Source organism: Sphaeramia orbicularis, chromosome 5 (assembly GCF_902148855.1).
Source record: "Sphaeramia orbicularis chromosome 5, fSphaOr1.1, whole genome shotgun sequence".
In the NCBI taxonomy this organism is placed as follows: Eukaryota; Metazoa; Chordata; class Actinopteri; order Kurtiformes; family Apogonidae; genus Sphaeramia; species Sphaeramia orbicularis.
In genome coordinates, this window is record NC_043961.1 from 56,468,862 (window position 1) to 56,487,324 (window position 18,463).

General features: G+C 34.0%; 1 protein-coding gene across 1 annotated transcript in view; it reads right to left on the reverse strand.

Moving 5' to 3' along the window:
- igsf21a (immunoglobin superfamily, member 21a) overlaps nt 1-18,463 on the reverse strand; it is a 747,424-nt gene that overhangs the window by 24,846 nt on the left and 704,115 nt on the right. The window contains exons 8-9 of the mRNA XM_030134531.1: nt 17,010-17,110; nt 786-978 (exon numbers count right to left, since the gene is read on the reverse strand). Coding sequence (XP_029990391.1) covers nt 786-978; nt 17,010-17,110 — 294 coding nt within the window. The remainder of the gene's footprint in view (nt 1-785; nt 979-17,009; nt 17,111-18,463) is intronic.

Here is an 18,463-nt window from a genome sequence, read left to right on the forward strand (position 1 = left end):
GTTCTTTAAAACTGCACTGCTTGTTTGCTAAGAACCTCTAATGAAACATCTCAGTTTTTCCAAGGCTGTCTGGAGTAAACAGATCCAAGGAGCAGCACACACACACACACACACACACACACACACACACACACACACACACACACACACTTATAACAGAGCCTGTAAGCCATCCATCTCCCACATCAACTCCTGTAAACACGTGACTTGCGGGTTTCTATCAAAACACTACCTTGTTTTTTTTTCTTTCACTTTCAACAACACAGATCGTTTGATTCCATAACGGTTCTTTGATGGAACTCTTAGCTGTAGATGTTTAAGTGAGAGAGCACAATACACGACAAGCCATTGATGAAATAGTCACTAGATAATAGAACTATTATCTAAGTAAGGGTAACTGTTACACTTACTAAGTGCAGCCTCACAAAGAATACGTTGTTAAGCCAATTAGGGATACAATCTCTTATTAATCACACACTTAGCTGCATTAATGATTCATAGATAAAGTGGCCACACAAATCTCAAATTATTTTTCAAAGATACTGTGGATACATGGAATGATTTTTGTATAATTATGTAATTTTCTATGACATTTAACAATGTAATTGTATAAGTGCTCCAGATAATTCTTGCATAGCCAAGTTGTAGAGCCACAAAAAAAAAGCGTGTTTCATATTCATCGTTCTCTTAATAATTCATCAATTTTTAAAAGCAGTTTCAGTTGAACTGGTTAAATGTATTAGATGCTCCAGCTCCAGCGTGTTGCCAAAACCGAACACACCTACCAAAGACTATGAGGCGAGTGTGCGTATCCGTGGAGCCCAGAGGGTTCTGAGCGGTGCAGCGGTACATGGAGCCGTTGAGCTCGGCTGGAACTCTCTCCAGAATCAGCTCCTTCCCCTCCCGCTCGGTGCTGCCGTCCAGCAGGCGACCACCCACCCGAGTCCAGGTGAACAGGGGCTCCGGGAAAACCTCATTCTGGAAGAGGAGAGGGAGAAGGAGGGGGGGGGTGAGGAGAGGAGGGGAGGGGAGAGGGGAGAAGAGGAAGAGGAAGAAGGAGAGGAGAGGAAGAGGGGAGGAGGGGTGAGGAGAGGAGGGGAATGGAGGAGAGGAAGAGGAAGAGGAAGAGGAAGAGGAAGAAGGAGAGGAGAGGAAGAGGAGAGGAGAGGAAGAGGAGGGGAGAAGAGAGGAATGGAGGAGAGGAAGAGGAAGAAGGAGAGGAGAGGAAGAGGGGTGAGGAGAGGGGAGGAGAGGAGGGGAGGGGAGAGGAAGAGGAGAGGAAGAGGGGAGGGGAAGAGATGAGAGGAAGAGGAGAGGAAGAAGGAGAGGAAGAGGGGAGGAAGAAGAAGAAGGAGAGGAAAAGGAGAGGAAGAGGAGGAGGAAGAGGAGAGGAGAGGAAGAGGGGGAGGGGAGAGGAGGGGAGGAAAGAAGGGGAGGGAAGGAGATGAGAGGAGAGGGAGAGAGAGAGGAGAGGAGAGGGAAGAGGAAAAAAGAGATGGAAGGATGGGGAGGATGGGGGGGGGGGGGGGGTGAGAAGGCGGTGCAGAGAAAGTCTGTGAGTCTCAGCCAAGAGATTAAGAGCAAAGGATACATGAATAATACAAGCTCCAATTTTCCCCTAATGCAACTGCAAGTTAACAACATGCATTAATAATCAACACTTCACTTTACAACGGTTTTTCCTCTCACATTTCTACACTTACACAATATATCTTCTCTACCGTCCACTGGATATTGTAATAAAAGCCTCATATGTTTCAGTACAGGGACTGTTTTTTTTCACACCTCAGATTCTGTTTAGACCAGGGCTGTCAGACTCAGTTTAGTTCAGGGGCCAAATTCAGCCCAATGTGATCTCAAGTGGGCCAGACCGGTAAAATAATAACAGTGAAAGAAGTTAAATTACATTATGGAAATTTTTACATCTACAGACTTTCCTTGAAGGGGTTGTATTTAGCTAAACCCACTTTTATTAGTCTGTGGTTCATTTATTTGTGTATTTGGACTCTAATAGTTCATACAGTTTGAATTTGAACCCTCCAGGTGCTGCAAAGATATCTTTATATTTATTTTAACAAAAATAGTGGATTTCTACAACCTGTTTCATTTCCTTCTTAATTTCTTACATTTTATAACTAGTTACATCATGACATTTGCACATATAAGGACAAGACTTCCGACGAACATTTCTCAGAGTACACCATAATTAGGGCTGTGTATTGGCAAGAATGTGGCAATACAGTACAAATCACAATACTAGGATCACGATACGATATATCACGATATATCATGATACTGTTAAAAAGGCACTTTTTTGTTTGTTTCTTCATTTTTTTTAAAAGATTATTTCCTGGAAGAATCAAATTACACCAGAAATATGCACAAATACTAAACACATTTTTATTTGATCAGAACAGGATCTAACGTTATATCACAACATTTTTTCTAATTCTCCTAGTTTCCAAAGGAACTAACATCTGCCACAGTCAGACAGTAAAAAAAAAAAAAAAAACTTTTAGGATGCTTCAAATAACCATTATTTAATAAAAATGTGTTAAATAATAATAAATAAGATATAAACCATAAATAAAACAAAAAAAACAAAACAAAATGAACCTCTGTCATATCTGCATTTGAATAGAAACCTTAAAATATCAACACAGTACTTTTTAATATCGATGCAGTATTGTGAAATAAAATATCGCAATATATTGCAGAATTGATATTTTCTATGTATTTGGATTCTAATAGTTCATACAGTTTGAATTTGAACCCTCCAGGTGCTGCAAAGATATCTTTATATTCATTTTAGCAAAAATAGTGGATTTCTACAACCTGTTTCATTTCCCTCTTAATTTGTTACGTTTTATAACTAGTTATGTCATGACATTTGCACATATAAGGTCAAGACTTCCGACAAACATTTCTCAGAATACGCCATAATTAGGGCTGTGTATTGGCAAGAATGTGGCAATACAATACAAATCACAATACTAGGATCACAACACGATATATCACGCTATATCACGCTATATCACGATATATCACGATACTGTTAAAAAGGCACTGTTTTGTTTGTTTCTTTGTTTTTTTTAAAGATTATTTCCTGGAAGAATCCAATTACACCAGAAATATGCAAAAATACTAAACACATTTTTATTTGATCACAACAGGATCTTGTTATATCACAACATTTTTTTCTAATTCTCCTAGTTTCCAAAGGAACTAACATCTGCCACAGTCAGACAGTAAAAAAAAAGCTTTTAGGATGCTTCAAATAACCATTATTTAATAAAAATGTGTTAAATAATAATAAATAAGATATAAACCATAAATAAAACAAAAAAAAACAAAACAAAATGAACCTCTGTCATATCTGCATTTGAATAGAAACCTTAAAATATCAACACAGTACTTTTTAATATCGATACAGTATTGTAACATGAAATATCGCGATATATTGCCGAACTGATATTTTCTATGTATTTGGACTCTAATAGTTCATACAGTTTGAATTTGAACCCTCCAGGTGCTGCAAAGATATCTTTATATTCATTTTAGCAAAAATAGTGGATTTCTACAACCTGTTTCAATTCCTTCTTAATTTGTTTCATTTTATAACTAGTTATGTCATGACATTTGCACATATAAGGTCAAGACTTCCGACAAACGTTTCTCAGAATACGCCATAATTAGGGCTGTGTATTGGCAAGAATGTGGCAATACAATACAAATCACAATACTAGGATCACAACACGATATATCACGCTATATCACGCTATATCACGATATATCACGATACTGTTAAAAAGGCACTGTTTTGTTTGTTTATTTGTTTTTTTTAAAGATTATTTCCTGGAAGAATCCAATTACACCAGAAATATGCACAAATACTAAACACATTTTTATTTGATCACAACAGGATCTTGTTATATCACAACATTTTTTCTAATTCTCCTAGTTTCCAAAGGAACTAACATCTGCCACAGTCAGACAGTAAAAAAAAGCTTTTAGGATGCTTCAAATAACCATTATTTAATAAAAATGTGTTAAATAATAATAAATAAGATATAAACCATAAATAAAACCAAAAAAAAAACAAAATGAACCTCTGTCATATCTGCATTTGAATAGATACCTTAAAATATTGTCACAGTACTTTTTAATATCGATGCAGTATTGTAAAACGAAATATCGCGATATATTGCAGAATTGATATTTTCTATGTATTTGGACTCTAATAGTTCATACAGTTTGAATTTGAACCCTCCAGGTGCTGCAAAGACATCTTTATATTTATTTTTAGCAAAAATAGTGGATTTCTACAACCTGTTTCAATTCCTTCTCAATTTGTTTCATTTTATAACTAGTTATGTCATGACATTTGCACATATAAGGTCAAGACTTCCGACGAACATTTCTCAGAATACGCCATAATTAGGGCTGTGTATTGGCAAGAATGTGGCAATACAATACAAATCACAATACTAGGATCACGATACGATATATCACGCTATATCACGATATATCACGATACTGTTAAAAAGGCACTGTTTTGTTTGTTTCTTTGTTTTTTTTAAAGATTATTTCCTGGAAGAATCAAATTACACCAGAAATATGCAAAAATACAAAACACATTTTTATTTGATCACAACAGGATCTTGTTATATCACGACATTTTTTCTAATTCTCCTAGTTTCCAAAGGAACTAACATCTGCCATAATCAGACAGTTAAAAAAAAAAAAAAAAAAAAAAAAAAAAAAAGGTTTTAGGATGCTTCAAATAACCATTATTTCATAAAACTGTGTTAAATAATAATAAATAATAATAAATAAGATATAAACCATAAAGAAAACCAAAAAACCAAAATGAACCTCAAAAAGTACTTATACACCCACTGAAATAATTTAACCAAGTTGTATTTTGAAAATAAATAAATAAATAAATGACTTAAAATAATAGGCACAATGTACTTTCTGTATCAGAAACATTCTAATATTAACATGTAAACGTAAAACATACAAATGTGCATTAAAGACAGCACCTTATGGCCATTGTTTGACCATTTTCCAGATCAAGTTTGAGTTGTTTTAGTTTCTTTTTCATAGATAGATAGATAGATAGATTTTGAAGTGTGGTAATCAAGTATGCTTATCATGATAATTAGAATTTACACAGTAATACTAACCATCTGGAATTTTACCACAGTTTATCGTTATGCACTGTAAAAAAAAATAATCTGTAATTTAACAGAATTTTCACTGTTTATTTGACAGATTTTTTCCTGTATTTTTAAGATACAGGAAAATATCAATGAAATGACAAAAATAGACTGTGATTTTACACGTCAAATGTAAAATAACACAAAAAAACTGTAACTGTGAATAACCATAACATTTCCATTTTTTAAAAGACATTTTTTCTTTTTTCACAGAAAAATACATTTAAAATACATTTACAAATGTATCATAATTTCACAAATATTTATTTTCTATTCATGAGATTAAACTGTTAATTTAAAGTTTAATACTGTAAAATAATAATAATAATAATAATAATAATAATAATAATAATAATAATAATAATAATAATAATAATAATAATAAAACAAGATAAAATTACTGACAATTAACCATAAAAGAAGTATTTGTTCTGTAAGCTTCACAAGACTTGTTTGTTAATTGACAAATATCTTGTGTAATTACGGGAGGTTTCACAACAAAAATGTTGAATAAATGTATTTTTTTGTGAATGTATAACATGTATAAACACTGATAAACTGTCCAAATACAGTTTTTATCAGTGGATTGTACAACTTAGTGTCATTGAAAATTATTTATATTTATATTTATAGGTAATGTGATTGTTTTAATACATGTAAATATTCTTTATTAAACATTAAAAAGTCAAAAAATATGCAAAAGCTCATGTAAAATTAGGGCAAAAAATTGTATTTTAATTATGGAAAATTACTGTATTTTTATGATGGTTATTTTCCGTTATTTTACAGTATTTTTTCAGCACCCCTGCTGCCGGAATGTTACTGTTTTTTAACTTTTTTTTTTTTTTTTTACAGTGTACCAGTAATCGTTACATCCCTACTGTTGTGCCTGTAAGGGAGTATGAAGAAGCCAGTCCTCTTTGTAATTATTTTACTGGTCTGATCCACTTGGGATCATATTAGTCTGTATGTGGTAATGATTTTCACACCCTTGATTAATAATATCTTTAGTGTCATTTTTGCATTTCACAAATTCATCCCTCAAGGCCAGATTGGACCCGTTGGAGGGCCGGTTTTTGTATGTTTGACATCTGTGGTTTAGACGCTCCAGCCTTTCACCTGAGCATCATGTGACATTTTAAGAGCTTGATATATAACCTGATCTGCAGGGCAGGGGATTACAGTAGGTGCAGAATCAAGGCTCTCTCTGTGTAAACTATATTATAGAAGTTTCCTTCTAAGTGCAGCTCATCCATGACTGCATAAATGGCTGCAGTTTGCCAATTTTTCTTCTTAAAGCACTAGAGTTCACAAACTATCAGATGTCAACACCCTACTCCATTAACTCCAAAAAAAAAAAAAGTACACATTTGCAGGAAGCTTTGCAGTATAGATGCAGTTCTTTGGCTTCTATTCAAGGTCGAATGGTGTCATTCCCACACTGACATTAAAAAAACAAACATATACCAGCTCCAGATAACCCCCTCAAACCATCCTTGACAAGTTTTACCATGAACTCAAACTAACTCACTTAAAAGAGTTTGATATAGGAATCATCCGCAGCCTACTAATTTGTATTTTGAATTTTCTTATAGACTGCTGTGAGTTATATAACCTAAAAAAAGAAGTGTTTTGGAACAGAAAGAGCAATTTTTCAAGGCCTGTGTTTAAATCAATGCAGAGGTTAAATACAGAGGTTGAGTTAGACTTGTAGGAAAAGGACAAATTAAATGGTTTAACCCTTTCATGCATAGTGGTCACCACAGTGGACAGTTGTTCTAAAGTGTTCTCTTATGTGGATTTTGTTGTTTTACTTCCATATCAGCCAACACAGTGGACGCCAAGGTTATTATCGTTAACGAAAATTAACGAAAAACTAGAATTTTTTAAAACATTTTCGTTAACTGAAATAAATAAAAACTGTCATTAAAAGAAAAAAATGAAAACTAACTGAAACTGTATTGTGTGCTTATAAAACTAACTAAAACGCATAAAAATTATGGATGAAATTCCCTTCATTTTCGTCTTTGTCAGTGTCGGATTGATACAAAATCGATTTATTTCCCTCAAGCAATTTTAGCTGCTGGCACCATATGATATTTAACGGTCCGTCACTTCTCGTCACTTGTGGTTTCCAGTCGTTTTCTAGTCCTCACTCTACCTGGAAACATGCAGACTAAAGTTATGAGAAAGCAGCAGAGTCCTGTCTGGGATTTATTTGAATACGACAAAGAAGAAGCGAAAAGATATGACAAAACTAAAATTAATACTAAAACTAAACTAAAACTAAGCATTTAGAAAATAATGAAAACTAATAAAAACTAGCAAACCTGCTCTAAAAACAAATTAAAACTAACTGAATTTGAGAAAAAAAAGTCAAAACTAAATAAAACTAAACTATAATGAAAAATCCAAAACTATTAGAACCTTGGTGGACGCTTATGTATCATCCCATACACTGTAATTCATACCATTACTGTAAATCTGCTGTTTTAGATAAACCTGATCTGCAGTAACATGCTTGATTGTCAAAAAAAAAAAAAAAAAAAAATCTAATTGTTATAAAACTGTAATTAACACTTTTTTTTTTTTTTTTTTTTTTTTTTTTTAACAAAAAGGTGTTGTTTTTTTGTTGTTGTTTTTTTGCATATTATCTCCCTGCAAGTATTGTTAACCCTTTCATGCATAGTAGTCTCTACAGTGGACAGTTATTCTACAGCTGTTCTACTGCATATTCATATGTTTTTTTGTTTTAGTTCCATATCAGCCAACATCATCCCAAACACTGCAATTCATACCATTACTATAACTTTGCTGCTCTTGATAAACCTGATCTGCAGTAACATGTTTTAGTGTAAATCAATTGCTAATTGTTATGAGGCTGTAATTAACAGTTTTCTGAAACAATTTTTTTTTTTTTTTTTTTTTTTGCATATCCTCCTGAGACCCAGCAATGCATTGTGTGTAGGGGACAAAAGTTTGACAGTTTAATTAAAATGCTGTCCATTGCAAAGGACATTCCATTAAAAAATCAATCAATAAATAAAAATTATTTTTAAAATGTATCTGAAAAAACTGTTGCATTATGCAGTTTCCAATCAAGACAATTTTTTTAATGTAAAAAAGCTAAAATTGTCAATTTCCTGGGTCTCAGAGGATATTATCTCCATGAAATGAGTAATAACTAGTATTTGAGTATGATAAAATGGGAGAAAACATCAGATTAGTGGCATTAAAAATGTTTTTATGTCATAGTTTTTACACAGTATATCACTTTCTGATAATGAGTTTTAAATACATGTTTCTTTGCTTCAAAAATTAAATTAAAAATTAAACGCATGGTGTCCAGCTGAGTGGACATTTTTGTAACTCCATGAAAAATAGGTTAAAAAAAAAATGCATTTTTTTAATGCCTAAAGAGGAATAAAAACACTCAAGAAAAAAATATTGACTAAGGATTTCATAATTCAAGCATGAAAGGGTTAAAATGTGAGAAAACATCAGATTAGCAGCAATAAAAATGTTTTTATCTCATAGTTTTCACACAGTATATCAGTAAATACATGTTTCTTTGCTTCTAAAATTAAACATGTGATGTCCAAATGAGTGGACCTTTTTGTAACTCCATGAAAAATAGGTTCATTTAAAAAGATTAAATCACTTTTTTTTTTTTTTTTTTTTGTTTTTTCATGCTTACAGAGGAATAAAACACAGGGGAAAAAAAAATCTTGATTAACGTTCTCATAATTCAAGCATGAAAGGGTTAAAATGGGAGAAAACATCAGAATCACAGCAAAAAAAATGTTTTTATCTCATAGTTTTCACACAGTATATCAGTAAATACATGTTTCTTTGCTTCTAAAATTAAACACATGATGTCCAAATGAGTGGACCTTTTTGTAACTCCATGAAAAATAGGTTCATTTAAGAAGATTAAATCACATTGTTTTTTGTTTGTTTGTTTGTTTGTTTTATTTTTTCATGCCTACAGAGGAATAAAAACACAGGAAAAAAAAATCTTGATTAAGGTTCTCATAATTCAAGCATGAAAGGGTTAAAATGGGAGAAAACATCAGAATCGCAGCAAAAAAAATGTTTTTATCTCATAGTTTTCACACAGTATATCAGTAAATACATGTTTCTTTGCTTCTAAAATTAAACACATGATGTCCAGATGAGTGGACCTTTTTGTAACTCCATGAAAAATAGGTTCATTTAAAAAGATTAAATCACATTGTTGTTGTTTTTTTTTGTTTGTTTGTTTTGTTTTTTCATGCCTACAGAGGAATAAAACACAGGAAAAAAAAAAAAATCTTGATTAAGTTTCTCATAATTCATGCATGAAAGGGTTAAATTAGAGCTTCCTCCTGTAACCTGTCCACATTCAAATGATCAGCACAGTTTCAATAAAAGCTCATATAATCTAAAAATAAATAAATATACAGTATATACATATTAGATTGATACATTTAAGAGAAACTATCTTTTAAGAACCATCCTTTTTCATCGTATCGTACCCTATTATGTGGATGCAGCCGCAGTGTGAAACTACATGTCTTGAGACCCAATTTTTCTACTTGTAAAACTTGTGAAGGATAAGTGAAATTTACTTTCTGATCAATCTGAAGCCAATGATGCATATACTGCCAAAGGGCCCTCGGCTGGCTGAATGCCACGATTAAGCCTGTTTTACACAAAAACAATCTATTCCACTGCTCACAAATAAAACTTTATAAGAATCCTGGGGTTATAAGGCAGATATATAATAAACAAATATGTACAAAACAGCTTGGTGCATAAAACAACACAAAACAAAGAACGATACAGAAACACTTGTTTTACATTGAAAAGCCTCAGAGGAGCCAGAAATCTGATTTACGATTCTTCAAAAATCCTGAAGCTGTGAATGCGAATACCAAAGATTTGTGCTGTGGGCCATTAGCATGTCCTATATGTGGATTAGCCCTATCCTCTTCACCTGACTGGCTGCAGCTGCCAGGCTTCAATGTGTCATCCCTGTCAAACAGATCAGGACCATCCACAGGCCGTTGGTTCCAGGTCTTTTTTGATAGGGGATTACAGTGACACAAAGACAATCTCTTTGCTGTTACCTTTAGCTATTTCTCTGGGCAGCTCCAAAGCAACAAAAATCCAGTTTACCGAGCAAACCGGCTCGCTGGCTAAGGTTGAGATAGACACGGCCATCTGATGGATTACACTCACTCATACATACATTTATTTCTTTGAAATAATTAGCATATGTTAGCATTTTTTTTATTGCTTCACCCTTTCATGCATAGTGGTCACTACAGTGGACAGTGACTCTACAGCAGGGGTGTCAAACTCATTTTAGTTCAGGGGCCACATTCAGCTAAATTTGATCTCCAGTGGGCCGGACCAGTAAAATAATAACATAATAACAGTAAAGAAAAAAAAACCCATTAAATTATGAAAATACTTACTTTTTAAACTATCCAAACAAAAAAGATGTGAATAACTGTAAAAAAAAAAAAAAAAAAAGAAATTTCTTAAGAAAAATCAGTGCAATTTTAACAATATTCTGCCTCAACTTTATCATTTCTCCATGTGCATTATGGATCAGATCTACAAAGACACTAAACACTGAGGAACAGGAAGAAAAGAGTTAAAATCTTGCAGAATTTTCTTTAGACATTTCAGGTTGTTCATATTTGTTCAGGTTATTCACATTTTTTTTGTTACAGGATAGTTTGGAAATGTAAATATTTTAATAATTTAATGTTATTTTTTGCACTAAAACAAAGAAAAAAATGTGAAGTTGTTTCAAGATTTTTTGCTAAATTTAAGATTTTTTTTTTCTTAATTCAAGATTTTTTTTGGCTTAATTGAAGATTTTTTTACTCAGTTGAAGATTTTTTTTTTGCTTAATTCAACATGTTTTCCTTAATTCAATATATATATATATATATATATATATATATATATATATTTTTTTTTTTTTTTTTTTATTTTTTTTTTATTTTTATTTTTATTTTTTTATTTTTATTTTTTTTTTTTTTGGCTTAATTCAATTCAAGAATGTGGAATTTTTGACTTTGCAAATTCATCCTACGGGCCAGATTGGAATCTTTGGTGGGCCGCATTTGGCCCTCGGGCCGCATGTTTGACACCTGTGCTCTACAGCTTTACTCTTGTATATTCATGGGCTTTGTTGTTTTAGTTCCATATCAACCAACACAGTGGACACTTATGCATCATCTCATAAACTGCAATTCATACCGTTATTGTAACTTTGCTGTTCTTGGTTGGTTCTTGAGTGGAAATCAATTGTTAATATTTTTTTTTTCCACATTATCTCCATGAAGTGAGTAATAATTAGTACTAGAATATGTTAAAATGTGAGAAAACATCAGATTAGCTGCATTAAACATGGTTTCATTTCACTGTTTTCATATCACTTTATGATATTGGGTTTTAAATACATGTTTCTTTGCTTCAAGAATAAAATTTGTGGTGTAGCTGAGTGGACATTTTTGTAAATCTATGAAAAGCAGGTTGATTTAAAAAAAAAAAATTCAATCACATTGTTTTTTTTTTTTCATGCCTAAAGAGGAATAAAAACACTCAGCAAAAAAAATCTTGATTAAGGTTCTAATAATTCATACATGAAAGGGTTAAATAAAGAAAAAATTCTATAATGAAAACCTACAGATAAGAATACAAATGTAAATACATAAATAAAATTTGTAGATTCACTGATATTCTATGAAAATCCTTGGCAAACCTGTTTTACGTGTCTCTGTATCGCTATAAAGGAGACATGCATATGTGCTACTGGGCGACGTCAAGGAAAGGTTAACAACAACCAGCCCGCCAAAGGTTCCAATCTGGCCCACGAGATGAATTTACAAAGTGCAGAAATTTCCCGGAAGATATTAACAGTTAACCGTCTGGTATCCGGGCGCGCCTTTTAGGCACACTTTGCACTTCGTTTTAAAAAACTTAATATTATTTTTCACAATTTAAATAAGGTTAGAATTCAAAAGTTGTGCATTTTTGCATGATCTTTAAAATTCTGGCCATCAACTAAAGTTTGCACATTGTAAACAAAAGAAAATTACAAGACTAGCTGTCTCCCAAGTGTGCCTAAAACGCACTATTTCTTCCATTTGATCTGTATGATTAGGGCTGACCTGGATTTACAAAAATAAAATCAAATTAGAGCAGAAAAATAAATCAACATATAATATTTAATAGTTTGATTTATAGGTGTGCATTTTACGCACACTTGGTGACAGATGCTAGTATTTTTGAACATTTGACCTAGCGCCAAAAATAATAATGCAAATTAACCAATGCTGGAGTTAATCATTGACATATGCCAGGCTGCAAAAATCAAATAATATGTGATCCACTTTTTATGTTATATTGAAAAAATAAATTTTTTGTGTTTTTTGCATCCAAAAAAATGGTTTGTTTACATTACAAACACAGCATTTAAAGAGTTAAAAAATGTGACAATTATTGAGTATTTGGTATTTTTATTTACGGCTCAAGTTGATGAAATAGAAAAAAGTGTAAAAGAATTAAAAACAAACTGTCTGAAAATTTTATTGAAATTATTCCGTAAGTGTGCGAAAAAGGCACACTTGGTGTTTAGTAAGGGCCTTGCTGGACGGGATACCGGAGGGTTATGGGCATCAAACTCAAAAATAACAGCATAATAACCTAGAAATAATGACACCAAATTTTCTTCTTGATTTAATGTGAAAAAAATAATATGACGTTATGCCTATAAATAATGGCAACATCAATTTTTTCTCTTTGATTTATTGCAAAGAACACTAAATTCTGATATCCTTTAACAATAAAAATGTCAATAACCTGAACAAATATGAACAACCTGAAATGTCTAAAGAAAAATAAGTGCAATTTTAACAATGTTCTGCCTGTTTTGTGTCTTGGTAGATCTGATCTGTAATGCACATGTGTAAATCATAAGTTGAGGCAGAATATTGATAAAATTGTACTCATTTTTCTTCAGAAATTTCAGTTTTTTCCAGTTATTCACATCTTTTTTGTTTTGGATAGAAATAGTTTCATCATTTAATGTTATTTTTTGCACTAAAAAATTTGGAGTTGTCATTATTTATAGAGTAATATGCTATTATTTTATTGGTCTGACCCACTGGTGATCAAATTGGGCTGAATGTGGCCCTTGAAAGAAAATGAGTTTGACACCCCTGATCTACACCAAACTTATATTTTTTGGTAGGTAATTACTTATGTTTTCAGGAAAATGTATTATGAAATGAGAAAAAATTTGCGAAAAAAAATTTTGAGGAGTTTTATGAGTGTGAATGCTTGGAAAATGACAAAGTTTTCTGCTGTCATTCTGGGTTAATTTTATAAACTCTCATAAATAAACTAAATTTATTCCAAATACATTGATATTTGACTATTACATTATTTATGTCATATTCTAGATACACAGTGTTTAAAATTAATAAATGCATATATCTATGCAAAATACATTTCAATATAATGTTAACATTATTTGTATGTTGTAAATATTGTAAAATAAAAAAAAAAGTACATGATATTGAAAATTTAAATAAAAAATGTTTAATTTTTATTTTATTACTTACTACTTATTACTTTATTACTTTTATTTACTTTTGTTGTCCATCCGTGATGCTGCTATTTGTCAAAACTCTTGCTATTTAGGTATGATAAATTATTTTTTCCCTCTAACCAATTATTATGTTGTAAAATAAGAGGGTTTAAGGTTTACACTGAATACATTTGAGGATGAAAATGTCAGAGGAACTTTGTAATTCTTGCAAAAAACAGACATTAATTTTTTGTCCATCCTTGACGCAGTAGCTTTTGATATTTTTCATTTAAAAATATTTGAAACAAAATTTTGCAATTTTTTCGAAAGTTATGAATCAAAAAGCAAAGGGCTGTTCATCTGTGACGCCCTTGACTTCACCCTATTGTCCAAGACTGACGGTTCCCTGTCTGTTTCTTAAAGGTTCAGTTTGCAGAATGAAATACAGTTGAGTCCATAAGTATTTGACACAAATATTGTAATGTTGTATCTGTACATGTCCACAGTGGGTGTGACTGAAGTTCTGACTTTCATTGTAGTCCCTCTTTTTTCAGGGGCTGAAAAGTAAATGGACAAACTAAGATTACTATAGATAAATCCACTGTATAAAGGCAAGATTAGAAAATCAGTGTCACTATCCAAATATTTATGAATATGACTGTATATTAATGCTTAGTGTTATAGACTGAATCAGCTAAAAATACAAATGGTAGTGTTTTTGTTTCCTCAACAGACTTCCCCATCTTCTTTTTTCCCTCCATTTTATCACTTCTAGCGTTATGGCCCATTACTGCCTCCAACTACATTTGACTGGGGGCCCAGAGTTAATATCTTCCCAACTTTAAAGCCAAAAACAGACAAACAGACACTGGCTCTGATGAGGTTCTTTCCTTTTTTAGGTGTTAAAATGAACATTCACTCGGTTGTAATCTACATCATCACTGACACACACACTGCTAGGGATGGGAATCGAGAACCGGTTCTTTTTGAGAACCGGTTCCCAGTAGCTCGATTCCTTGGAATCGTTTGCCTGCCTGCTTAACTATTCTGCTTATCCACTCCGCCTTCGTTGTGCATGCGCGATGATGTCACGCATACACTGCGTTGTTTTGGTCAGAACGTAGCCAACATGGTGTTGAGGCAGAAACGGTTTAAAAAGACGACACCAGGTCCACTGGAACACTGTCAAAGCTTCCATTTCTTCAAAAAGGTGGAATTCCTCCAAATGTGCTCAAACATTTGTCCACAGAATGTGACTCATTTACAGGAATGTCACGTATTTGATACGCTACTGAGTGGCGCTTGTGAATCTAGCAGCAGAGTGAATGCCGGGTCTAGGTCCGGTTCCGGTGCGGGAAACAAATGTCGTACCCCCTCAAGTACAAGTTTCCGAAGGTAGGGGAAAGGAAATGAGGAGCACAGCAACGGGAGACGGGCCGAGCCGAGTCAAACTGGTTCCACATACAGTCTACTCTCGTTAAACCGCCCGCCGTTATACCGCCATTTTCGCTCACCGCCGACCAAAACCATTGCACAAAAATCCCCAACGCATTATTCCATTAGCTACCGCCATTTCGGCCTATCGCCATCCGCCAGCCCAGTTCCATGCACAAACAACACTTATACCATTGATTTCCCGACCGTTATACCGCCAGCGTGATTGCCATCGAGTACACATAAATTTTAACAATGCACTGAAACAAACGCGCCAGACGCTGATCGCGACAAGCTACGAGTAGGTCTACGGAACGGCCACTGTTCATTTATCGCAGAACACTCAGTAGGTCAGGATGTCGGGAAGAGGACGTGGGATGAAGCCAAAGCCTCAAGATGATGGGGTGTCATTTCCCGACACGGTATAATAATGCTTAAAATGTTTCCCCACTTTAAATGATCCCTTACAACATAACAGAATCAAGATTTATTTAGAAACGCAATTAGAACGGGTTAACGGAGGCAGCATAGACATCATATAGTAAAGACATGCACATTATGGACGCAACCCGTTGTAACGCCATTTTCGCTATACCGCCAATTTGGCCGTGAACGGAAGTTGGCGGTATAACGAGAGTAGACTGTATTAGAAATGTGGCAATAGAGGAATTAACCCTTTCATGCATGACTTATGAGAATTTTAATCAAGATTTTTTTTCCTGAGTGTTTTTATTCCTCTTTAGGCATGAAAAAAAAACTATGTGATTGAATTTTATTTTTTTTATGAACCTACATTTCATGGAGTTACAAAGATGTCCACTCAGCTGGACACCATGCATTTTAATTTTTTTTTAATTTAACCTTTATTTAACCAGGTAAGTTAGTTGAGAACTGATGCTCATTTACAATAACGACCTGGCCAAGAGGCAGCACGCAAACAGAATGAGTAGCAGCACGGGTTATATGTACAAACGACGGAATGGATTAAAAATTTAATTTTTGAAGCAAAGAAACATGCATTTACTGACATACTGTGTGAAAACTATGAATTAAAAACATTTTTAATGCTGCTAATCTGTTTTTTCCTCACATTTTAACACACTATAATACTAAATATTACTCACTCAGATAATATGCAACAAAAAGCAACTTGTTAAAAAAAAAACAAACAAAAAAAACATTAATTACAGTCTAATAACAATTAGCAATTAATTTAAACTCATATATATTACTGCAGATCAGGTTTATCAAGAACAGGAAAGATACATTAATAGTATGAATGTCAGTGTATGGAATGATGCAGAAGCGTCCACTGTGTTGGCTGATTTGGAACAAAAACAACAAAATCCATGAATATACAAGAGAACAGCTGGAGAAGAACAGTCCAGAACAGTGACCAATATGCATGAAAAGGTTAATAAAGCAATAAAGCGTCTTAATTTTCACTTTCACTGCATGCTGCCGCCACTGCCACCGCCCCCCCACCCCCCCGAACCAGGCCCGGCGTCATCTGTTTTTACTGTATATGTTATATTTTCTGTGCAGAGACGGAAATATAAAATACAGTTAACGCAAACACACCTTTTTGTATTTTTTTATTCCCTCACCCAATGAGAATCGATAAGAGAATCGATAAGGAATCGGATCGATAAGCAAAATCAATAACAGAATCGGAATCGTTCAATTCCTAATGATTCCCATCCCTACACACCACTAAACACTACACAAACACTGAACGGTTAAAATCCCCATGCACTTACCCCTGAGGTTCCTACCTGGAATCCTTGCACGGTGATGCGCACTGTATCCCCCACTTTTGCCCTAGTGGGGGACATCAAGAGTTTAGGACCCTTCGGAGCAGCTACAAAGACAAAAAAAAAAAAGAAAAAAAACACAAAGAGAGACAGAGGTCATCGTACTGAGCATGGAGACCAAATCCTACTGGACACCTGTTTTGTTGCAGAGGGAGGGAGACAAATACAATTTCCTGTCAATTAAGGTCACAGTTCAGGAGGCGAGAGGGGTCCCCAGGTTCTTTCATCCAAAGGGCTGTGCTGGATTTATTCCCCCTTGGAGAGAAAAGGGACTAAATTGGGTAGATACTCATTACTAGAGGAAAATGGGAGTGCACCGGTTGGAGTGTGGAGGCAGTGAGATAAGGGACACTCAGAGAGCTAATTCCCTTGTCTTGGTGTGGACAGCGGCCCCCAGATGGCTTTCATTTGGACCCTCTAAAACAATGGGGTGCAAGCAAGAGAGAGCGAGAGAGAGAGAGAGAGAGTGGGGAGATTGTAATATCCTGCGATACTGAGGGGCCAGTGATTGTCCTGTGTATGTATTAGTGAGATAAATGAGTGATTTGCATAATGTTATAAAAAGGTAAGTCATTTCATTATGCCTAAACTGCGCAGTACACTGCATTAGGCCATATAAGCAGGTTCTGCACAATTTGAGATGATTAACAATTCGCCTAAAGATAACTGCTTCACGGACTGTGCCGTTCCATATGTTAGACAAATGGATGCAGCGGCACATGCAACGAGACTTTAAGTTAAGGGCATCCTATCAATAACACATGTATGAGTCCACCCCTGGAGTTCCTCAATTAATTTGCTTTGAACTCTCAATATAAATCACACAGGGCGCTTGTTTTCATTGATGAGTTAAACTAAAGGATAAATAAATAAACAGACAAATGACCTCAGTTTTTAGCTATTAATCTGGCAACAAACTGTCCACTGGGGCTAATGAAGCACAGCCTTTTATTTATTTATTTATTTTTTTCTTAACACAGCCATTGACTCTAAGCCTGAGTCACACTAATGGATAAGGAGTTCCACTGCCATATCTGTAAACAGGATGGAGCATGTGACGGAGCCCATATGCAGGGCATTATATTACGTTTACAGGTCGTTTAATACAAGAGAAGAAAAAACCTCTAATACATATATACAGATTGGCTCAACAAAATGCTGCAAATATTTAACAGAGATCGCAAGACAAATAAGTTAACTCATTATTCTGGATACATTAGGTCAGTGGAGCTTAAAGCAGGGTTTTTCAACTTTGGGGTCGGGGCCCCATGTGGGGTCACCTGAAATTTCTAGTAATTGATAAAAATAAAAACAGAAATTTACTAATTTAAAATACATGGTGAGTTGACAGAGACAATCCTAATCCACAAAAGACATGACAAACTGTGAGTCTGAAACTG